Genomic DNA, 22,071 nt, shown 5'->3' on the forward strand with positions numbered 1-22,071 from the left:
TTCACTAAATTAAAAAGTTACATTGTTTCACTCCCTGGAGTGAGGAAAGTCGCACTTTCCTCACTCCAGGGAGTGACGAAAGTAGGCTTGTTCGAGCTGCTGAGGTGAAAATAAAATTGTTAATGTTAGTAACTGGTAGTTTGCAACCCTATGCTGCATGTCTATTATAGTTGGTCAAACCAAATTGTCAGTAAATAAGAACAAAAAAAAATACTCATCCAGCTCATCCTTTTCGTTTGGGTGCTAGTACTAGTGTAAGACAAAGATAGTATGATTCTCTCCGTCTATATTTGAAATGAGATAGTCCTTTGACAAACTATAGTTACTCTGTAACCGCTGCTTTATTTGCAGCCCTTGTAATCAGGGTAGATGATAAGAGCGGTTTCAGACTAGCGTATTTTTCTGCGCGTATACCTACGCTCCTCGCCTCGTTTCGGCTGTACGAGCTTACATTTTCCTACATTTGGTTTTTACGAGGTTACACGCGCGATACTTTTCCCTACATTTGGTCTATATGAGCTTACGCGCGCGTACGCGTACGCTTGTATAAAACGCTTGCGAAACCGCCCTAAAACAACAAACTTTGAACAAAATCTGACGGATAACTTATCAAAACGAGTGGCAGTTTGTAACCCAATGCGTCATTGTATTTTTAGTCTGTGGCTACTTGTAGTCGATATGGCAATCAGGGTATATGACGGAGCACTCCTTCTGTTCCTGTCCATCTCGGGCTGCTTGCACGTACCGGTAGTACTGGATGGCGAACTTGCTGTCCGCTGCGGGTACGAGCTCGTTGGAATCTCTGAAAAACAAAGCAGATTTTAAGGCCGTTCCATCGGTTTGCTGCTATCACTGTCACATTTCGCAAGAAAGAACAAGAAAGACCATGCGTGCCAATTAATGTCAATTTTAATCGAATTTTGTCGATATTTCTTTATTTTAAAAATGTTGACTTAAAATATCGAAATTCGAAAGTGGTCAAGTTACTATTTAAAAAAGTTAAGATTGTTTTTTTAGGGTTCCGTACCCAAAGGGTAAAAACGGGACCCTATTACTAAGACTCCGCTGTCCGTCTGTCTGTCCGTCTGTCACCAGGCTGTATCTCGTGATCTGTGATAGCTTGACAGCTGAAATTTTCACAGATGATGTATTTCGGTTGCCGCTATAACAACAAATACTAAAAACAGAATAAAATAGAGATTTAAGTGGGGCTCCTATACAACAAACGTGATTTTTGACCGAAGTTAAGCAACGTCGGGCGGGGTCAGTACTTGGATGTGTGACCGTTTTTATAGTTAATGGTACGGAACCCTTCGTGTGTAAGTCCGACTCGCACTTGGCCGGTTTTTCTTTTTTTTTGTTTATTTAAATTAAAAGTCTAGTTAGAGGTTATTTTGAGAATTAATTGTATCTAGCAAAGTGTCATAATTCGTGTATCGGAAGCTTATTAATTAAAGATAATATAATCAAGAACTACATATATTTTTTCCACGTCTACGATTACTATAACAACAAACAGAATAAATAAAATTCAATGGGGCTCCCATACAACAAAACGTGATTTTTTTGCCGTTTTTTGCGTAATGGTACGGAACCCTTCGTGCGCGAGCCCGACGCGCACTTGGCCGGTTTTTTGTTTAATATATTTAAGTTTATAGGTAGCTCTCAGTTTAGCCACTTACTTGCTCAATTCATTGGAGACTAGATTGCTGTAAGGTGCGTGTTTGAAGGGCTCCCTGTATAACGCGCAAACAGCCCTTTCTTTACACCCTGTATCACTGGCCCCGAGTGGACTAAGGACATGGTCCACTTTGTCTAGAAGTTGCCCGTAGAACCTCTCTGCTGCTATCGTGTCCTGGGGAAAATAGATATTGGTAAATTATATGACTTACAAAGATTGACTAAGTCCCACGGTAAGCCCAAGGCTTGTGTTATGGGTACTCAGACAACGATATATATAATATATAAATACTTTAATGCATAGAAAACACATGACTCAGGAACAAATATCTGTGCTTATCACACAAATAAATGCCCTTACCGGGATTCGAACCCAGGACCATCGGCTTCGCAGGCAGGGTCACTACCCACTAGGCCAGACCGGTCGTCTTATTAGTAAGCTCAGGTATCTTCTATCTATCGGGCCAATTCGAATCATCATATCAACTAGATATGAAACAGAAACGATAACGATATCTGTATTTAATACACTGACAATTATCTGATTCAATTCGGCTCATATGTATAGAAACTACTAAATTGACCTACTTTTATATTATACACATAGATTTAAGATTAGATCCTAAGTATGCATGTAATATTGCTATACCCCCACGGGGTCCATGTGGAACTACCAAGAATTTGTAATACCTATAAAACCATGGTTGCAATAAATAAATATGAAATATAACGACCCTTTGTGAAAAAATATGTTTTCTATGAAATGAAAATTCTGCGAAACAATTTTCTGCAAAACAAGGTACAACCCCAGTATTTACTATGTCAATACTTACAGGGTCCTGAGCAGCGAGGATCTCCTGCTGTTGCTTTACTAGCTGCGTTTCGGTTTTCACGCGGTTGTTTTCTGATAGCTTCGCTTGAGACACGCGCAGCAGCTCGTCGCGGACGGGGGACGGCGGCGCGCGCGCCGCTAGCGCCGCCGCTCGGATCTGACAAGTTAAATGGTTCATCTATAGCAAGGGCCTGACACTCTTTGATAGAGAAAGATAGCCTTATTGCGATTACTATAAGAGGAAAGAGAAAATAGTGCCATGCTTTGTCCTTATCACCGACCGGGTGGCATCATAGGTAGGAGGCGATGGCGAAATACCGAGATTTATAAGAGTGAAAGAGAAAAAATCCTATGCTGCCCAAATCCATACTAATATTATAAATGCGAAAGTCTGTCTGTCTGTCTGTCTGTCTGTCTGTGTGTTCCCTCTTCACGCTTAAACCGCTGAATCGATTTAGATGAAATTTGGCATAGAGATAGGTTGAGTCCCTGAGAAGGACATAGGATAGTTTTTATCCCGAAAATCATCCCTTAAGAAAGTAAAAAGCGGGGTGGAATTGAGATAAATAACGAAGTGCCTGTGCTAATTTGTGTGCATAATATGCGTAAATTTAGATTGCTATGAGATTTTTTCCAGGCGCTATTGTTACTCTAGCTGCGGTTACTGAGTCCACGCAGAGGAAGTCGCGGGCAAAAGCTAATTTTATATGAATACTCTTTCTCTTACCCCCGGCCGCTCGGTGGCGCGTCTATAACTACTTGTATATACTATGTCTATGATCTATAGTGACTTTGTTTTTTTTTTTATATTTCGCATCGGTGGCAACAAGCATATTACAGCCCACCTGACTGTAAGCAGTTACCGTCGCCTATTCTGAAATTTCAGAACGCGTCACATGTGATTTGGCAACGCACATGTGACACATAATTTTAAAACTAACACTAGACTTAATCGCGTACAAACTTACGTTTATTTATGGCCTGGAAACGTCAGGCCATAAATAAACGTAAGTTTGTACGCGATTAAGTCCCGTATTAGTTTTAAAATTATGAGTGAAAATCGTGTTAGTTTAAATCAGCACATGTGACACTTCTGAAACTTCCATTTATGGATGGTATAGAAAGGATGCCAATCTCTTATGGCAGAATTGTTGCAAAAGTGACCGCTTTCAGCTTTAAATAATAGTTCCTAATCTCTCCGGTGGCGCTAGTTAGGCTCTGGGACATGAGTATAACATGAACCAACAAATAACCCTACCAAATTACGTAGGTTGTTTTTGGTGGTATTTCGGTGTATGGTGGCGCCGCCTAATTACTGTTTTTTGATGGACACTTTTCATACATAGAGATTTGGCTCCTTTATATAGTCTCCATGCTACCATTACTTTTAGACATTGAAGTATCATTGGTAGACAAAAATAGATTAAATTATCGCTTGCATTACTCCTAATATGCTCTCTCTCCAGAAGGGAAATTAGTCAAATGTAAGATCACGTTATTGAGAAATGCCATAAATATGGACATAACGAGAAAATGATAACTGACAAAACTTAAGTTTTTTTTAACGTAAAGTAGTTTGTTATGAAAATGTTTGTTATTTTCATTACTTATTTGTATGAGGTTGTCATACAAATAAGTAAGTACCATTAGGATATATTAATTACATAACATGACAAAACTTACCAATGCTTCTTTTTCAGCTTGCAAAGGATCTTTGGTTGTTGGTTTTTTATTTCGATATCCCGGCGGTCCCACAGGTCTGAAACGGACAGACAAAATAGATTTTGTCCATGCTTTCGACTTGGTACAATTGGTACTCAGTGACAACATATTGTCATAGTATAAACAGGGCAAAGTATGTTATCTTCATACAAACGCACCGCGCGCGACTTGTATGTGTGCGCCATAAGTATCTATGCGTCGCCGCACGCACACTCAAACAAAATCTCGACTGGCGCACTGAGAAAGCTGTGTTCCAAGTATTTCCCTCTATACCTTCTTATTGCTTGGCCTATATAGTGCGACATAAAATAGTAATATAAATTAAATGGAACTAAAAAAATTCCATACTAAATTGTTGCCATGTTTAAGCATTTATGACAAAAATGTGGCAGTTACGTAGGAAGTGGTGCCCTCAATAATTTTCTACAATTTCTTGTCGGACTATACTTTAATTTCATCTAAATAAGTCCAGTTTGTAGAGGACCTACACCTAATCCTTATATGTAAAGATCCCAAGGTTAAAAGCAGCCTGTATTTACCAGCTTTCGTTTAACTTACAATGTTTGTATTTATTTACGTTCTGGTCAAACCTCGCAAGTTAAAATAGACCCACTTCACCGACTTCCCATTATTTCATAGCTATTTAAGTTTAATAAGTTTTAATTATTAGCTAGCTAGCTAATAATTAAAACTTCACAAACATATTTAAGTTGGTTGACAATGAAATATTTCGGCTTGTTAGAAATGTCTCGATGAAGTATTCGTTGCCTATTGAAACAAAAGTACGAGCAGCGATAAAAGCTTGTATCAACAATGAAATTTATGGCAAAAACATTTATAGATTACGCTGCATACCTTCCAGCGAGTGATATCCTTTGACCGTTGGGAGGAGCGGCTACAGCTGCTGGGTTAGTGCCGGCCGCATATTCACCCACGTTGCCTGATGACCCTGGAATCACATGACAAAACGTGTTTAATAATGTCCTCGTCATCTTAAATAATGGTTGCTGAGACGTAAGTTCAGTTTTTTTTTGTCGCCAAAGGCTTGGTGTAGGGCTGAGTGGACGCTCACTCGGCGGGGCTGGCAGCGTGGCGTCGCGCTCACAAGTGATGCAGCAGCGTGCACCGCTCCTATACGTTTGCATTTGTTTAACATGCACGCCGAATGCCCCGCAACACTGCACACTCAACTCGAGCGTCCACTCAGGCCTGACACTTATATGGAAGTTATTGGATTACGAGTTTCGAGTGCTACAATAAATGGGATGTCGGTGCGTTAACGTTAAATTTTATTTCTTGCCAAAGACTCGTCGTAGTAAATATCTCTTGAACGCCTTGCCTCAACCATCTTCCATCCAACCAAGCGGATGACGCAGACGAAGAAGAGAGGCGCCTAATAGTGACACCTACCCTGACAACACCGTGACAATGACAATGCTAAACTATCTAACTGACTTCAAATACATGGCGTCGCCAGCATTACTTGCAATGCGTTACCCCATATCCTCCTGACCTGTCCCAGTAGTTTTTTTTGTAACCTTTTATTCCATTATAGTCCAAAATTAAATTTGAACTCATAGGATCTCGGGACTAAGAAGGATATCCAAATTGCAAACCAAAAGCTTTAAATAAATATGTATTAGACGAATAAAGAAAGAAAGGTACCTGGTGGTAGGCCCAATCCCCAAGCTTTAATGTCGTTCATGTCATTTGGATGAGGTTTGAAGTTTGCTATCGCGTTCCGATGAATGTCTGCTGTTAGGTATCTGAAAAATATTAGCGGTCATTATTCTTCCATTTGGAATTTTGTTGTCTAACTATAAACTCTTTAATAGGATCATCCTTTAATAGGTTTTTCAGTCCACAGCAATGTTACCTAGTTATATGGAATTATCTTGATCTGGAGTCGGAGTCGAAATATACAATTCAGTATTTGAAGATGCATTAGGTGCTTGCTCTAGTTCACCAATACTTGTTAGGGATCCGGAAATTTCCAGGTACAAATTTTGCGTAAAGGACCAAGTACCAGGTCCGAAGAATTTTAAAAGAAAATTTGAATTTTTATACTCGTAATATCAGTTATATTACGCGTATAATTGCAAGACCGAAGTGATCCCATAAGTGTTCCGTTTGTCAAAACAAAGTTTTGCACGGGACATTAAAAATCAACGAAGAACACTACAGGCGACGTGTTATGGTCATGCTTAACTCGCATAACAAACAGCAATTTTGTCAAGTTCGTGCGCAATAAGCATGATTATATTATTTATAACACGCCTGCAGATCCTTATCCAGCAAGCCAATCACCGCCCTCTACAAAGTTTTTGCACAAACGATAACCTTATATTGTCAGTCGGAAAAATATCAGCTTTCCATCAAGCGGCTCGCCTGCTCATTTTCGGATTATCAAATAAAAAAATAAAAAAGTTGCATACTCGTTTCCAAGTCCCGGTCCAGACAGCTCCCAGTCCTGCGGATAGTGTTCAAACGCTGGTGGTCCATCATGACCACCAGGATGGTGGAGGTCGTGAGACGTCGGTGGGCCGGCGGCGTGGGGTCGGACCACGACGGCGGAGCCGTGGGGGCCGTGGGACGGTCCGTGGTAGATGGGGGCGTGGGGGTTCTGGAAATTTAGGTTATATTTAATTTATAGACTGCATTGCAATAGTTTTTCAATGTGTGCAGCATACAATGTGCTACAGGTAAGTTCAGAGGAGTAAATTTTACTCGTAGCCGAGGATACATAATTTTTGGCTTTAGGAAGCCCTCATCAAATTGAAGTTGAACCCTATTAGTTTGAGTAAGTAGCAGAAGGAGGATAAGTTCGAAAATGTTGACATAGTACTTTGTCCTAATACAAGATATTATTAAATTCATCACTTATTTTTAACTAAATGGCCTACGGGTCAAAGATTTGCGCTTTTATCGCCTCATATCATGGTTGTAGTCTCTAGGCCAGAAGTTATAGATGGAAATGCTCTGGACACAATTTTTGGCTTCGTAACTTTGTTTGGAGTAGTTAGGAGGTGAACATATCAAAAGCCCCCGGCCGTAGCCCTGGTGCCGGGGGGGGGAGGGGGGTTTGAAGGTTCCATTTTTCGGCTTTTCGATTATATCTCGGAAACTATGCGTCTGAGCGACATGGCCACTTATACAAAATAAAAGGTTAACTTGTTACAAGTTTTATTTAGTCAAGTTTTTCGATATCTTGTTAGTTTTGAGATATCCGCTCTTGAAAGTTTATTTAGGGCTCTTAATTTTATCTTGATATCTATGAAGCTGCTAGGCCGTGTTTAGTATCGTTTTCGTATAAATCGGGGGTGCTGAATTTATCTATGGTATCACATTGACAACATTCCGAAGTGAAAACAAAATTTAAAAAAAAAACTTTATTTTTAAACTCTTAAACTTTTGAGATAAAAACTATCCTACGTCCTATCTCGGCACTCAACATATCTCTATACCAAATTTCAAATAAATCGGTTCAGTGGTTTAAGCGTGAAGAATAGTTTAAAAGGAGGTAGTTGTTTAGGTTATATGTTTTTACTCCAGAATATTATAGTGTCAATGTGATACTTAATGAATTTGGCACTCCCGATTTATATGGAAACAATACCAAACATAGCCTAGTAGCTTCACTGACGTAGATATCAAGATAAAATTGAGAGCCCCAAATAACCTTTCAATAGAGGATAATCTCGAAAACTATCAAGATAAAATTGAGAGCCCCTTCAATAGAGCATAATCTCGAAAACTATTCAAAATATCGAAAAACGACTAAATTAAACTTCTGATTTAAACTTTCACGATTTTTACTCATTATTATTCACAACACCGTTCACACCGCCGCCGTTCATGGGGACAACGCCGTCCTCCAAACGTCGGAGGTAAATTTAAAACTTATTTTACGCGATTAAGTCCCGCCGTTGTGAATAATAATACATTAAACTTGTAGAGTAGGACCAAAACAAGTCTGCAATGCTTTTGATAGCACACGCAGTTAAATATCAATCTTCTAAGTCATTATGACGTAATATAACACTTGCACTGTGTAACTTGGTATTAATCAGCTTTAGTTTTGTGTAAATAGTCATGTCGCTAAGACGCAAAGTTTCCAAGATAAGTATAACTGAAAAACCGAAAAATACCCCCCTCCCCCCCCCCCCTCCCCAGCTCAATTGCTACGGCCGGGGACTTTTGATATATTCACCTCCTAGCATTTCCCTCTATACCTTCTTATTGCTTGGCCTACTCACTTTCTGTCAAAAATGTAAGTCATGTAAGTGCAAGAAAAACACATAAAACGAAAGATAAACGTTGTATGTAATAACTAACAACAGTACGGAATTAAGCCCTTACTGGGTTGGTCGTAAATCTTTAGATAGAATTGGTAATATTGAAAATGTGTCTTTTTATGGTCAAGCAACGTGGAAATGTTTCTTTTTAATTTAGTATTCCGTTTACAAAGATATTTTTTACAACTTACCTTATGGTGATGCGTAATCAAATGATGGTGGTGATGGTACTTCGTCGTATGATAACTATTGTGATACCACGAGCACAGCTTGAAGATATGGCTCAGAGCAGGGAACACGAATAGCAGAAGCTTGAGGAAGATCTTCTTCGCTGTCGTCACGCCCATGATGAGTGGGAGAACGAATACCAGCTTAAGTGCTATCAATTTGATGACCAGTACTATCGCGATCGCTGCCGTGATCAGCTTCTTCTTTATTTGTTTCTCTGGAAAATATGTGATTATTATTAGCAATTATCTTTAAAATAAATGTTTTAACTGCCTGACTTTTGTGGATACCCACAAACTGGCTGTAGATTTTTATGGCATTAACGGTTACCGTCAAATGTGGTAATTGGATGCATTGAGGGGTAATATAAGTTGATAACAACTTATAACTATGAACTGATGTAGATAGTTGAAAGAATGACACCCGGTTTCATATAATTGAAGAGTATGTCTAATGACGGGAGACTGCGCAGGATCGAGACAACTGGCGTTTACTCGTGTCGGAGGCCAGGCCGACTCATTTTGGGTCGCTGCGCCATTAAGTAAGTAATGTTACCCCTCATGACCCGAGTTACCTCATCTGACTGTAATACTTTATTTCTACAAGTACTTTTAACATCAAAAGTTCAAAACATACTTAGTATTAAAATACTTCCTCTTTCACACAGATGCATCCACAGCAATAATTCAAAATCAAAAATTCTTGAACCGGATTAAATTACAGATAAAGGCCCGGTAATCAGGAACCTAATAAATGCTCAATTTAGCAGCAGTTGCCTTTTCCCCGCATTGCACTACATTCCTTGAACTCAACTTTTGGGATATGGTTGTTGTTTGGTCCACACCCGTAGTACTTTTAAGAAGCTTTAAAATCAATGTATTTATTTACTTACTTATTTTATTGAAAAACAGCCTCCCTTCCCCCTGAGTCTGCCTTGGCTCCAGATCTATATGCACCAGCGCTCCAGTTTTTGTCAACGCTCGTGGCGATATCCTGACTGATGCTCCATCAAATAACGTTTCTGGTAATGTCAGCGTCATATCGTGCGTGACTAGGAAGTTTATGCCTTTGTTGTATAGCGCGTCCGTGACTTCTTCGAATGGACTGGCTGAAAAATTAATAAAAAAATTATGTAGTAAATTTTTAAGTATAATATCTAGTAATAAAAGTTGAAATCGAAAAAAGACGAAAAGTTGAATGTAGAAATTGCCTTCATTGTTATAGTTAGACCAAGAAAAGTGCAGAGATTTTGACAGCGCACGCAGTGCCAGTGTTATTTATACGTCATCATTTCATAGAAGTTTGACGTTTAAAATAACACCTGCACTGCGTGTACTGTCAAAATCTCTGCAGAATATTCTTGGTTTAACTCTATCTTTTATTTTTGACGAGATAGGTGATGAAGAGATTGAAGAAATTGAGATTGAGATATTTATTGATAAAAATTATAAATAATTCTACATATCACATGGTACAGATAAATTAAACAGCTTAATGATCAGCTATATCTAATCAAACGATAGATGATGAATAAATATAAATAAATAAAAATAAATAAACATAAATATTATAGGACATTCTTACACAGATTGACTAAGTCCCACAGTAAGCTCAAAAAGACTTGTGTTGAATGATTACCTAATTGATATGAAGGCATAGAAATTTCATAGAAAAATTGTTTTTAATTTCGAATAAGATATTTTAACCTAAGATAAATATTGAAATACTCCAGAAGAAATAATAATAGTACCTACTACACCTACGAGTTATTATAATATAATGTAATTAATGTATATTAATATATTATGTTAATATTTGTGTAATGATAAACCTACAAAAGTTGTTACAATGTAATAGGTTGTTACAAGGTATATCAAGATACATTTATGATTAAATTTCTCCTGTATTGTCATCTCAAATACTTTCTTCCGTATTTACACGTTCTAGATTCTATTGAATGTTGTTACGTGATTTTCTCTTTTCAATATGACGTGCTGTCCCAGTTTTCCATTACAAAATACCCCTCATTATGATTAAGTTACATGTTGTCATTAAGGAGTAAGTTATTTATGATTTTTGTGATAATCCTTCAAGCTGGATTGATGCAGTGACGTGAAAGTTTTGATCATGACGTTTTTACTCAAAACAAAGATAGATATAACTCCGTAATAGATGGATACAGTCTAAGGAAAAAACGTGCCTCGAAAATCAAGAAAATTTGATTCTCGTTCAGAGGGCGCTACTAGTTTTGGCTTACTGTCGTATAGATGGCGGTGACGGTTTCGTTTGTTATTTAACAATTTTAACGCATATCAGTGAAAGAACATGGGTCAAAATCATAAAAATAATTAATGCAATAAAAAAAACTATTTATCTATATTTAAATACATTTTATCGTATTTTTATAAATCTTCATTTTAAGTTTTAAAGTGTGTCGACAGATGGCAGTGAATTTACTGGGGTTACAAAATTTACTATGACAGTACCACTCTAGTATAAGTTACTCTATGCTCAAAATAAATATGTTCTTGCTCGTCTACTTTTTCTTTAATGTTTAAATTAGGGCTTTTTAGACCAAAGATGAATAAACGACTACTTACTAATTGATATACATAAGAGGTTTAAGTAGGTATAACTGTTGATAAAATTCAATGAATTGTTAAAACAGTTACAAAAAGTACAATAAAATTTAAAAAACACAAGTTCCATAATTATGTATTAATATTAATGAAAAAGCACGCTGGTTCAATATCTAGGATTATGACCCTCAAAGCGGTTCAATAAGTTCCACGTTACGAGCAAGTGTGATGAAAAGATTATTAGCATTATTGTATAACTGTTTAGCAATGACCTACTCGCATAACCATCGTACTAATTTGGCCTCAGCGATTGGACAACGCAAACACTTGTGGTGAACCGCACTTTAGATGGCCACAGTGGTTGACTCGCGTAAGTTTTACGAGCTTATATCTAGACCAGACTGAGTGACTAGAATTCCAATGTAATTGTGAAAACTGAATAATATTCCCATAGAGCGGTTTCGCACTACGTCCGAACCGAAGCCATGAAAATATGGTCCGAAGTAGCCGTATAGTCTATGGTAATTTACGCACTAGATCCGTCTGATTTCTTTCCGAAATCGGATGACGTAGTGCATAAATTACCATAGAAATAGTTCTACGGATACTTCGGACCATATTTTCACGGGTTCGGATCGGATTCAGATCGGACGTAGTGCGAAACCGCTCTTATAAGTGATAACTAGCATTTGCCCTTTGTTCTAAATAATTTAAAAGGCTAGAGAGCTCAGTTGAAGCTTGCCCAAAACGAATGAACTACAACTGAGCTCGTCCTTTTAAAGTATTTAGAACACATTAGGGCAACCATGCTAGTTATCACTTATAAGGGAGTATTATTGAGTAAACAATATGCGAAAAACGACTGGTAAATATCAAATTTGTTGATTTGTTTATTTGTTTCTCCTTCTGGATTTCACGGGCCTATAAATCCCGGTCTTTTGATAGGCTTGCGTGGGGATATAGATCCAACACGTAGAGGCCCCTTTGGAGAGCTTTAATGTCATGTAGAATGCCTGCTGGAACCCGTTCACAGGTGCAACAATAGACACCCATGAACCGGTCGCAGCAGGCATTGGGACTATTGTAGAAAAATTGAACAGTATACCGGTTTATGGATTGAAGTTTGGCTGGTCAAAAGATTGGGCTATTGCTGAGAGGTCCGGACACCTGCCATAACAATGTCTGTACACGTTATCGAGGCAGGCGGTGACTCGCCGCTGACTAGATGGGCCCCTGAAACTGCCGTCGTAAAGACAACCAGGAGCAACACCGGTGTGAGCGGCTCAGGGGTGTCGAGAGGTGTGCGCCGCTTTCTACCCAGTGGCTGTTACCAGTTATTTGTTTATTATTATACATATCAGCACTTACAGATAAACCTTACGTGCTAATAGTAATAGTTTCATGTGATTATACACTAACTCTAATATAATTCTACATATTCATCTCTCTGTTATTATACAATTCTATCAAATGTTTCATTACGAATTATATCATTAAATAGGTACATACTTATATTATATTATTATGTCATTATGAAATTATACTAAATTATCATCATTATGTATGTCACATTATTAACTATTTTTTATTTTACCAATATTACAGTACAATTTAATCCAAACGAAATTTAAACAAATCATTATTATTTTCACAGTATAAATTAAATTCACATTAACAAATAAAAGATACAACATAACATAATATAATTTAAACTTAATTACAAACGTTTACAACCATTATGACAAAGATTCTACCCTCGGACGTATGTCATTACCGAGCAAGGCTATTTTTTGACGCCCAGTTACAAGTTGCTTCTATATCAAGCTGAAGCAATGTGGTATCATTTGGATCGACAATCGGGAGAGCTAATTTTAAATCATGGGCAAATAACAGACAGGTCGAGAATTTAATTTCTGTCGGCAAGTCGTTTATGAGAATTAGGAACATTAAGGGTCCCAGATTACTTCCCTGTCCAATGATGACAATTCAGTAATAACTAACTAACATGGCACAACGACTCAAAGAGGATCTTGGCCTCCGAAACAAGAGCGCTCCACTTTTCTCGATCCTGCGCCGTTTCCTGCCAATTATCGGCTTGACAATTCAGTAATACTATAAGTAAATATTAGGCAATTGTTATGTATAATAAGTTCAATTTTTAGGGTTCCGGGCCCAAAGGGTAAAAACGGGACTCTATTACTAAGACTCCGCTGTCCGTCTGTCCGTCTGTCCGTCTGTCTGTCTGTCAACAGGCTGTATCTCGTGAGCCGTAGTAGCTTGACAGCTAGACAGTTGAAATTTTCACAAATAATGTATTTCTGTTGCCGCTATAACAACAAATACTAAAAAGTAAGGAACCCTCGGTGCGCGAGTCCGACTCGCACTTGGCCGGTTTTTCTATTTAATATCAAATTGTGCAATAGCATCATAATCTCTGTTGCAAAGAATAACCATATTGACCCTATATCTTTAAACTTTACAGTTATTTAAAGACGAAATCACTGTACATAAGTCACTTTTGCAGAATTCATAACTGCATTATAAATATAAAATTACAGTGCTGTTTAATTCGCTACTTGATATGACCTACAGACATATAAATGCATCTTGCTTGCGCGGTATTACAATGTCATTCAAGATTCCTTTGTGATCGTGAGATAAATCTAAGTGACATGTTGATCACCTATGTAACAATTAACAGTTATTTGTTTTACAAGGGAGCAAAGTTGCTGTTTAACTCCACGTGTTTAACTAATTATAAATGTTGCGAGTAAAACACCACTGGAAAATACTTAACTGTAAAACATTACAAATCAAATCCAAATGAATAATGGATAAATAAATCTCTTCTCTGCTCTTTTGGGTCTTTCCGCTCATCTCCACCTCATTGGAAAGGCAGCCTAAATGTCTGTCTAAGTTTCCTCTGTCTGCAATAACATTCATAACAAGGACGACACTTAAAGCTTTATTTACATCGCTATTTTAAACTGAATCTTATATCTGCTCAGTTAAAGTTAAATTTAAAGTAAATTATAAAATCCTCATGTCTAAGAATTTCTTCGCCACGGTTCATTAAGTGGAGATCTCTCTCGAGACCAACAGTTTGTGTAAACGGTAGTGGGTCATGCACCATTGCTGTTTACGACTCAGACCTCAGACCAACAAGTGGTTGCTAAAGTTACAGTATTAAACAACTTTGCGTTTTAACCTTTTCAGCAAGAAAAAAAAATGGATCTGTAAGTTATACTAGTATTTGCCTTTTATACGAGTCCCCGGCAAGCTCGGCCGAATTGTACCTTCCCAATCTTCCCATACAAACGTAGTTCTGTTCTCATTTTAAAACTACGTGTTGAATTGTAATGAAACTTTGCACATACAATGACATGAGATATGAAATAAAAGGTGTGAAATGAGTTTATATAGCTCCAGTTTATAAAACAAACAAAATAGAGCAAAAACAAGTTTTGTATGAAAAACTTAAATTCGGTGTATTGATTTAACTGTGGTATCTGAAGGTACATAAACTAATTACAGACATAGATATACCTTATCCTATTGTAAGTACAAAGTTTTAGAGCAGTCTAGCTAGTTGTTTTAAAATGAGAGCGGAACTATGTATGGAGAACCGAGCATGGAAAGAAATTCAAATACAAAAATCGTTTCCTACCAAAAATTTTTTTAAAAGATCAGTTCAAATTCAGATATGTTGTATTTAAAGGTGTTTATAAAGGCGTTATTTAAGTGAAGATCAACACTATCAACAGTTTTGTGTCACAGTGTGGTTTGTGTAAACGAAGTGATTCATGCACCAATTCTGTTTACGACTCAGACCAACAAGTAGTAGTTAATGTTATATTATTCAACTTTGCGTTTTAATAGCTAATGATGGGTTCGCATGTTGTGATATCACACTATAATTCATAATTATATAAGTTTTATTATATAGATATTATTTCATACACTAGCAGCTTAAAAGCTGATGTGATCAATTTGTATTTTAAGTGTTTGTCAAGTCTGTTTTTAAATCTGTAGGCGCACATACCACTGATTCTGGTATTTTTTTCCACTCGCGTACGACGTGATGTGATATACCTAGTGCTTCCTAGGATTGCTTGTGTGTGAGTGTGTGTGTGTGTAATTTATTTTTCGCCATATTTTATGTTTCTTTCCTTTATGTTGCTTTCTTTTTGTCTGTTACCTTCCGTGATTATCACTTGATGGTCTCATCGGAAGATTAGCGCTGGAAGTCGCCAGTAGCATGCTGAGATGGGGCCATTTCGTGACACTTTGTTTTCACTATGTTCTTTTAATGTATGTCTCTTGTCTGTGTGTTTACGAATACAATTATTCTATTCTATTCTTGTGCTGAGGAACTGAGTACTTAATCTTAAAGCTGTTGTTGGCGTTTCTTAGACGATGATTCTTGCTTATAACAAACAGGTCCTTTCTTCTCTCAGGTTCTTCTCTGCATAGCCTTATCCCATTTCACTTGGGGTCGGCTCTCCTCGTCCTTGTTCGCCAGACACGTCGGTTCTGGGTCGTCAAGTCATTTACTTGGGCTTTCTTCAGGTCACTGTTGATAACGGATGTCCTAGTGAGGGGGGGTCTGCCGCGCTTCTTCGGACCGGTACTGGTACATATGTTATATATAGGTCCTTTACTTTAGGAAAATCATGTAGATATAATCGTACTTGTTTCAATGAGGTCGCCACGCTGTTCGCTCCAGAGGACCTCCCGCGAACATCGAATTTCGCAAATTGCAGATATTTTTCTGTCACTATAATTACGTCTAATTGTTGTAAACTGTTTAGCATTCCATTTGGGAAAACAAATTTAATTTAGGTCGTAATTCTGCCCTTTATTCATTGGCGTAGCTACTGTAGCTAGGCGTGGGCGAAGTAGGCCCTCGCCCACGGCCTCGCGCTCCAAGGGGGGCCTCGTGCGAGGCCCTTCCGTGCACAGTGAGGGCCTCGCAGATGCGACTTCGCCCACGGCTAGATTAGTTCACGTTACGCCACTATATTTAGATAAGCATCAGTCATGATTGTTAAAGAGCATTAACAATTAAATGTAGTATCTGTTGGTAATCCTAAATAAAGAAACTTAAATTAAATTAATTAGAGTAGAATACAAAGATGCCAGCAATTTGCGAACTTTGGTGTTTGCGGTAGGCCCTCTGGGTTATCATGTTATCAAACCAAGATTGGTAAGCCTTTGGTCATATGGCTTATTACGTAATCCATATACCATTTTGATATCAACGCGTTGTACCTATAAGTATGAGTTCAAATTTCACGAAATTGTCTATATAATGTGTTATTTCAGTACCTACGTCGCAAAATAAGCCTGCGCCGAATGGAATTGCTTTGCCTCGAGCCGGAAGGTTGACTACTGATTACGTGATTACTGTTCAGACACATTGAAGCGTACAGGCATGTCGTGCACTCGACACTAAAACAATTTCCGTACTATGGCGTGTCCGCCTTGAGGGTCTACCGCGAACGACAAACGAAGTTTTGCCTACCTCTCCTATTAATTTGCAGTACTTACGTATGAATTTACAAGTGCGATAGAGATGCAAGACTTCGTTCATGGTAGGCTCTGTAGCCAATAGAAATTAACCAAACTAATTTATAAACAAAACTGTGCTTTTCATAACACCTGCCATATAGAATCAAGAATCAAATGTTTTATTCGTGATAAACTTAAAACTAAAATTACATACAGAAGTATAATTAAAACTATGGGAATTTATAAAATAGGTAGGAGTTAAAGTTTACCACGAAAATGGTCTCGCCTCAGCATAATGCTGACCCGAAAGTCAGCGCTGATCTTCCGGCGGGACCATTTTAAGTAATATAATTATAAGTAATATTAAATATAAAAAAAAAACTAGTTCGTTCCTCCATTATTTTGATTCAACTGACAAAAGGCAAAAACCGAAACGTTTTTAAAGCCACGATTAAGTACTTACAATAAAAAAGTGTAAAAGTTCGCAAGCAGCCACTGAGTTAGGTACTCTATTTTAATATTTATATTAATTTTATAATACACATTTAAGCTAAAAGTTTTTAATTTATAAATAAATAAGTAAATAAAAGTTCTTTATTTAGATAACCAAGATCCACATATTGTTAGTTACATATTTTATGTTTTACTTATAACTAATGTAAGGTTAGTAGGTTAATTTATATTTATGTCCAGTTTAAATTAGAAAAAAAGTGATGAGACAGTAAAAAATGCATGCCTTGATGAAACTAGATGAAACTAATGAAAAAATCAAAATAAATTAATATTATTAGATCTAACATCATCATCTACATAATTATGTTGAATCTATTCATTATCACGGCTTCAACATATCCGCTAAGTATTCACTTTCCAAACTAGTTTTAACTACTCTCATGCTGAAAAGTACCTATTATCTCCAAAACTCGCTAAACGAAATCGAAAGCATTCGTGATAAGTGAAAGCAAAACAAGAGTAAAACTACCAGCTAATGCCGATCGATAGTCAATCTTCCTGCAACTTATTTAAGATTCCATTTCGATTGGGTTCTGTAAACGGTTTGTCGTGTTTTTTTGTCTGATAGTTCTTATTTAAAGGGATGTAGGTTCAAAATAAGAAGACGGTAAAACCAATTGCGATAGTCTACTCATTCATAATTTTGGCATAACACGTGTTGCTTTATTGATATTTAAAAATGAACTTTATATTGTTTACAGTACAGATGATGTTAGATTTTTTAGATGATGCGAGTAATTTGAACAATAACAATAAAGTACTATTCCCATGACAGGTTGAACGAGTTAGGTCAGTAATGTGTACGTACGGCACAAAAGGTGTTTTGGAGAAGTCCGCAAAATACTGATAACTTGCACACTGAACGGAGCTGATTACTGTATCTAGTAGTTAATAGACGTTGCTACTAGACAGCGGAAGTATTATGTATAATGAATATAATGATGTACCTATATTGAGCTAAACCTACATTGACTAAGTTCCTATTTGGCTCGAGAAAGTGATAGAAGATGACGTGTCTAGTGTCTATCATGTTCACACAACGAACGAACACAACGTCCACAGAACTCTCTTAAAACATGTACAAAGCAGTAACGTCAACCGGGGTGAATAGGGATAAAACCTGAAATGAGGTTACCCTGACAATTTCTTAAAAAATATTATTATTATTATGAGCCTAAAATGTCCCACTGCTGGGCAAAGGCCTCCCCCCACTTTTTCCAGTCTTCCCGATCCTGTGCAGTCTGGCCATTCCTTTAAAAAGGAGTCTAACTCGTCTCACCATCGCCGACGTGGTCTGCTAAATCCTCGTTTTGAGCTGGGCTGCCACTCTGTGGCGATTTTGGCCCACAGCTCGCTCGGCATTCGGCAGACATGACCAGCCCAGTCCCAATTTAGCCGGGCCGCTTTCCGAGCTACGTCGCCTACTTTTGTTCTGGAGCGCAGCGTGGTGTTCCGGATACGATCCATTAATTACTTACGCAAATTGTATCATGCAATTTGTGTGGATAGTTTTTAGGGAATTAGCCATCTTGAGAGAATAGATGAAGATCGAAGTATGAAAAGAGCGTACCTGAGCCGCCTAGCTCTTGCTAGGTGGCCCAGTTATGCTCTTTTCACACTTCCACATACACACGTCCTCTTGGACGTCCTGTCGGACGCCCCAATATAAATAAATATTATAAGACATTCTTACACAGATTGACTAAGTCCCACGGTAAGCCCAAGGAGGCTTGTGTTATGGGTACTCAGACAACGATATAAATAATATATAAATACTTAAATACATAGAAAACACCTATGACTCAGGAACAAATATCTGTGCTCAGATTAATATACAAATATCAGATTAATTAGTTGACCGGTTAAATACGTGCCATTTCTAATCCCCAATTTGCATTGATTCTATGTAAATTAGGAAAAAGCAAACCTTTTAACTTTACCCTTGCACCCTTGATTTCAAATAATGAATTGCCAGTAAACCAGGAAACAGCATTCCTGGCTTACTGACCTGAATTTCTTGTCAAGTGAGATATTATTTCACGTGATTATTTTCTACATCAAAATTGTTTTCTGTAGTTACTAATCTCTTTAAAATTTCAGTTAAAATGACTAATAATATAGTAAATTTGCATAGACTGGATATGTAAATTAGGAAAAGCAAACCTTTCTAACCCTTGCACCCTTGACTCCAAACAATGAATGATCCATTGTCAGTGCCAGGAAAAGCGGGTCGACGTAAGTTTTATGTCCATAGAAAGTCCCCGAACGGACAGTTCTTCATGTACCTACTTAAGTTTACGTGACACGAGTGTTAAAATATGACGCATTGTGACGGCCAACACACATGAAATTGAAACAAAGCTATAATGCTCCTTATTATTATTGAGCTAAGATACAAAACGATGTGGGAATTTTTGAGAACACCAAAAGGAACTTGACAATTGTAGATCTTTATGTGTAGCTGTTAGTATGTTAATTCTAAATTATCTTGAGAATGTTAGCCTGAATGTAAACTTTTCTTACAAGTACCTATCTAAATTTATTGTACACTGAATGGGATTCAAAAGTATTGTAAGTATTGTAGTCTAGTTTATAAAACAATACAGTCATTCGACAAAGCCGTCTAGATTTCTAGATAGGGTAATCGTGCGGGGTGCGAGGGGTGTACCGCGCGCACCCGAGCTGCATACATTCGCCATTGTTAGTAGCTCGGTACACGTCAAAGTCGTCAGTCCACTGTATACTTTTTACACTGTGGTATAGTCTTTCCTAGAGGCCAATTCAAACTTACATTGTGACATCAAAATGATTTTGCAGAAATCGCGAAGCGTCTGGTTGACGTAACCGGTGACCGAAGAGCTGGCGGCTTCCTCGCACAATGTATCAGCATTGCGATAGAAATGCCGCCAGCATTCTTGGTACCATGCCTCAAGGGCCTATTTTAGATTTAAGCTAGTTATTAATTTAGTTTAGTAGTACCACTGTTTATATCTTGTATGTAAATGATGTCATTCAGACTCGTGCTCGTTGCTTGTGAATTGGTCTTCTAATCTGACTGAATCTGGCTATCTGTGTAGAAAATAAAGAGTAAAATACACTTACCAGACTCTTCCTCCTCGTTTATCTCATTGTCTTCCTCCGCCGCTCTCGCCTCGCCCTCATCCTTGCTCCCCGTCAGGTTGATCATATTCGCCTCCTTACTATACTTATGCACGTCCACATTATTCTTCTTAAAGCACACACCACTGCCCAAGTTCACATCACCGTCGTATTTCAAACTGTCATCTATATAACTATACACATGTTTCTGCAAACAACTCACTGAAGGACTTTTCGTGCACTTATTCAAAATATTGTCCCACAAACTATTACCAGTCCTAAAAGTCCCATTTTGGTACACGTCACTAAAAAAAGATAAGGATTTTCCTATGATTCTCAGTCGAGATTCTATATCGTTCGGCTTCGATGTGTCATCATTTGTTTCATTTTCACTACTCGCTTTTACGTTGACTAATAATATTAAAAATATTGTTATTTTTAATATGTTTTTCTCTATTCTTCTTCGTGTTTTTAATACGTCACGTCTTTCGAGGGCCATCGTTACTTCATAACTGTTCGAAAACAATAGTCTTCGCTTATATATTTTCAACTTCTAGCGAAAAAATATCTGTAAGTAGTTGTGTAGTCTCATTAATTCCATTCTTTATGGGTAAATTGTGAATATTAATTCAAGAAAGTTTTTGAGCATCAGTATTGTTCAAGTCTTCAGTCTAGTGGCAAATTGAGCTCAGTCGCTTGTCCCAAAAACAAGTAGACGGCACATCTGTGAAATAAGATGAAATTGAATTACACACATTGTTTAATTTGACAAACATATGAAATGCAGACAATAGAATAGTGACAATAAGCTACTATCATTTCCACCACGTTATTATAAAATGTGAAATTATAGGAAATGTCACAAATTGAGTTAGTCACGCAGTGGAACGTTAATTCATTCAACTGCAAATTTTATATTAAAGGAACTAATTGAAAAAGTTACGCTTCCGGCAGGACTTGCTCGAATCATATCAGTTAGCTGTCATTCGCGCGTTCAATTCGCTTAGATTAGTCAAGCATTAGTGCGAGCGAGACCCCCACGCGAATGGCAGCTAACTGATGTGAGTCTAATATCGGTTTGATGTCAGCTCACGTTCGTACTTGTCTTGGCCTGCTTATAAATAATTAGAGATAATTATTTAAGCGAACATTGAGTTTCAAAAACGCAATGTTTAATTTTACTGCCTTTGCAAACAATTAAATATAAATTGGCTATCATATATTCGCTTGAGAGTAATGGCTAGAACTGTAATGAACAAAAACCGGCCAAGTGCGAGTTGGACTCGCGCATGAAGGTTTCCGTGCCATTACGCAAAAAAACGGCAAAAAATCACGTTTGTTGTATGGGAGTCCCACTTAAATATTTATTCGTTGTTATAGCGGCAACAGAAATACATCATCTGTGAAAATTTCAACTGTCTAGCTATCGGTTCATGAGATACAGCCTGGTGATAGACGGACGGACGGACAGACAGACAGACAGACATCGGAGTCTTAGTAATAGGGTCCCGTTTTTACCCTTTGGGTACGGAACCCTAAAAACAGAAGACAATTTTAAGAACAATGAAGACAGTTAATACGAATATATATATCGTGTAATTAAAAAGTAGTT

The 22,071-nt window shown here is 37.6% G+C and overlaps 1 protein-coding gene across 1 annotated transcript in view; it reads right to left on the reverse strand.

Annotated features, from left to right (window-relative positions):
• Nucleotides 1-389: 389 nt before the first annotated feature.
• Nucleotides 390-22,071, reverse strand: part of LOC134750493 (uncharacterized) — a 44,807-nt gene continuing 23,125 nt past the window's right edge. The window contains exons 2-11 of the mRNA XM_063685673.1: nt 20,463-21,183; nt 9,650-9,865; nt 8,721-8,974; nt 6,670-6,857; nt 5,900-6,000; nt 5,090-5,183; nt 4,196-4,271; nt 2,514-2,669; nt 1,683-1,855; nt 390-802 (exon numbers count right to left, since the gene is read on the reverse strand). Of these exons, the coding sequence (XP_063541743.1) occupies nt 664-802; nt 1,683-1,855; nt 2,514-2,669; nt 4,196-4,271; nt 5,090-5,183; nt 5,900-6,000; nt 6,670-6,857; nt 8,721-8,974; nt 9,650-9,865; nt 20,463-20,958 (1,893 nt within the window). The 5' untranslated portion in view covers nt 20,959-21,183 and the 3' untranslated portion in view covers nt 390-663. The remainder of the gene's footprint in view (nt 803-1,682; nt 1,856-2,513; nt 2,670-4,195; nt 4,272-5,089; nt 5,184-5,899; nt 6,001-6,669; nt 6,858-8,720; nt 8,975-9,649; nt 9,866-20,462; nt 21,184-22,071) is intronic.

This window comes from Cydia strobilella, chromosome 20, assembly GCF_947568885.1.
Source record: "Cydia strobilella chromosome 20, ilCydStro3.1, whole genome shotgun sequence".
Taxonomy (NCBI): Eukaryota; Metazoa; Arthropoda; class Insecta; order Lepidoptera; family Tortricidae; genus Cydia; species Cydia strobilella.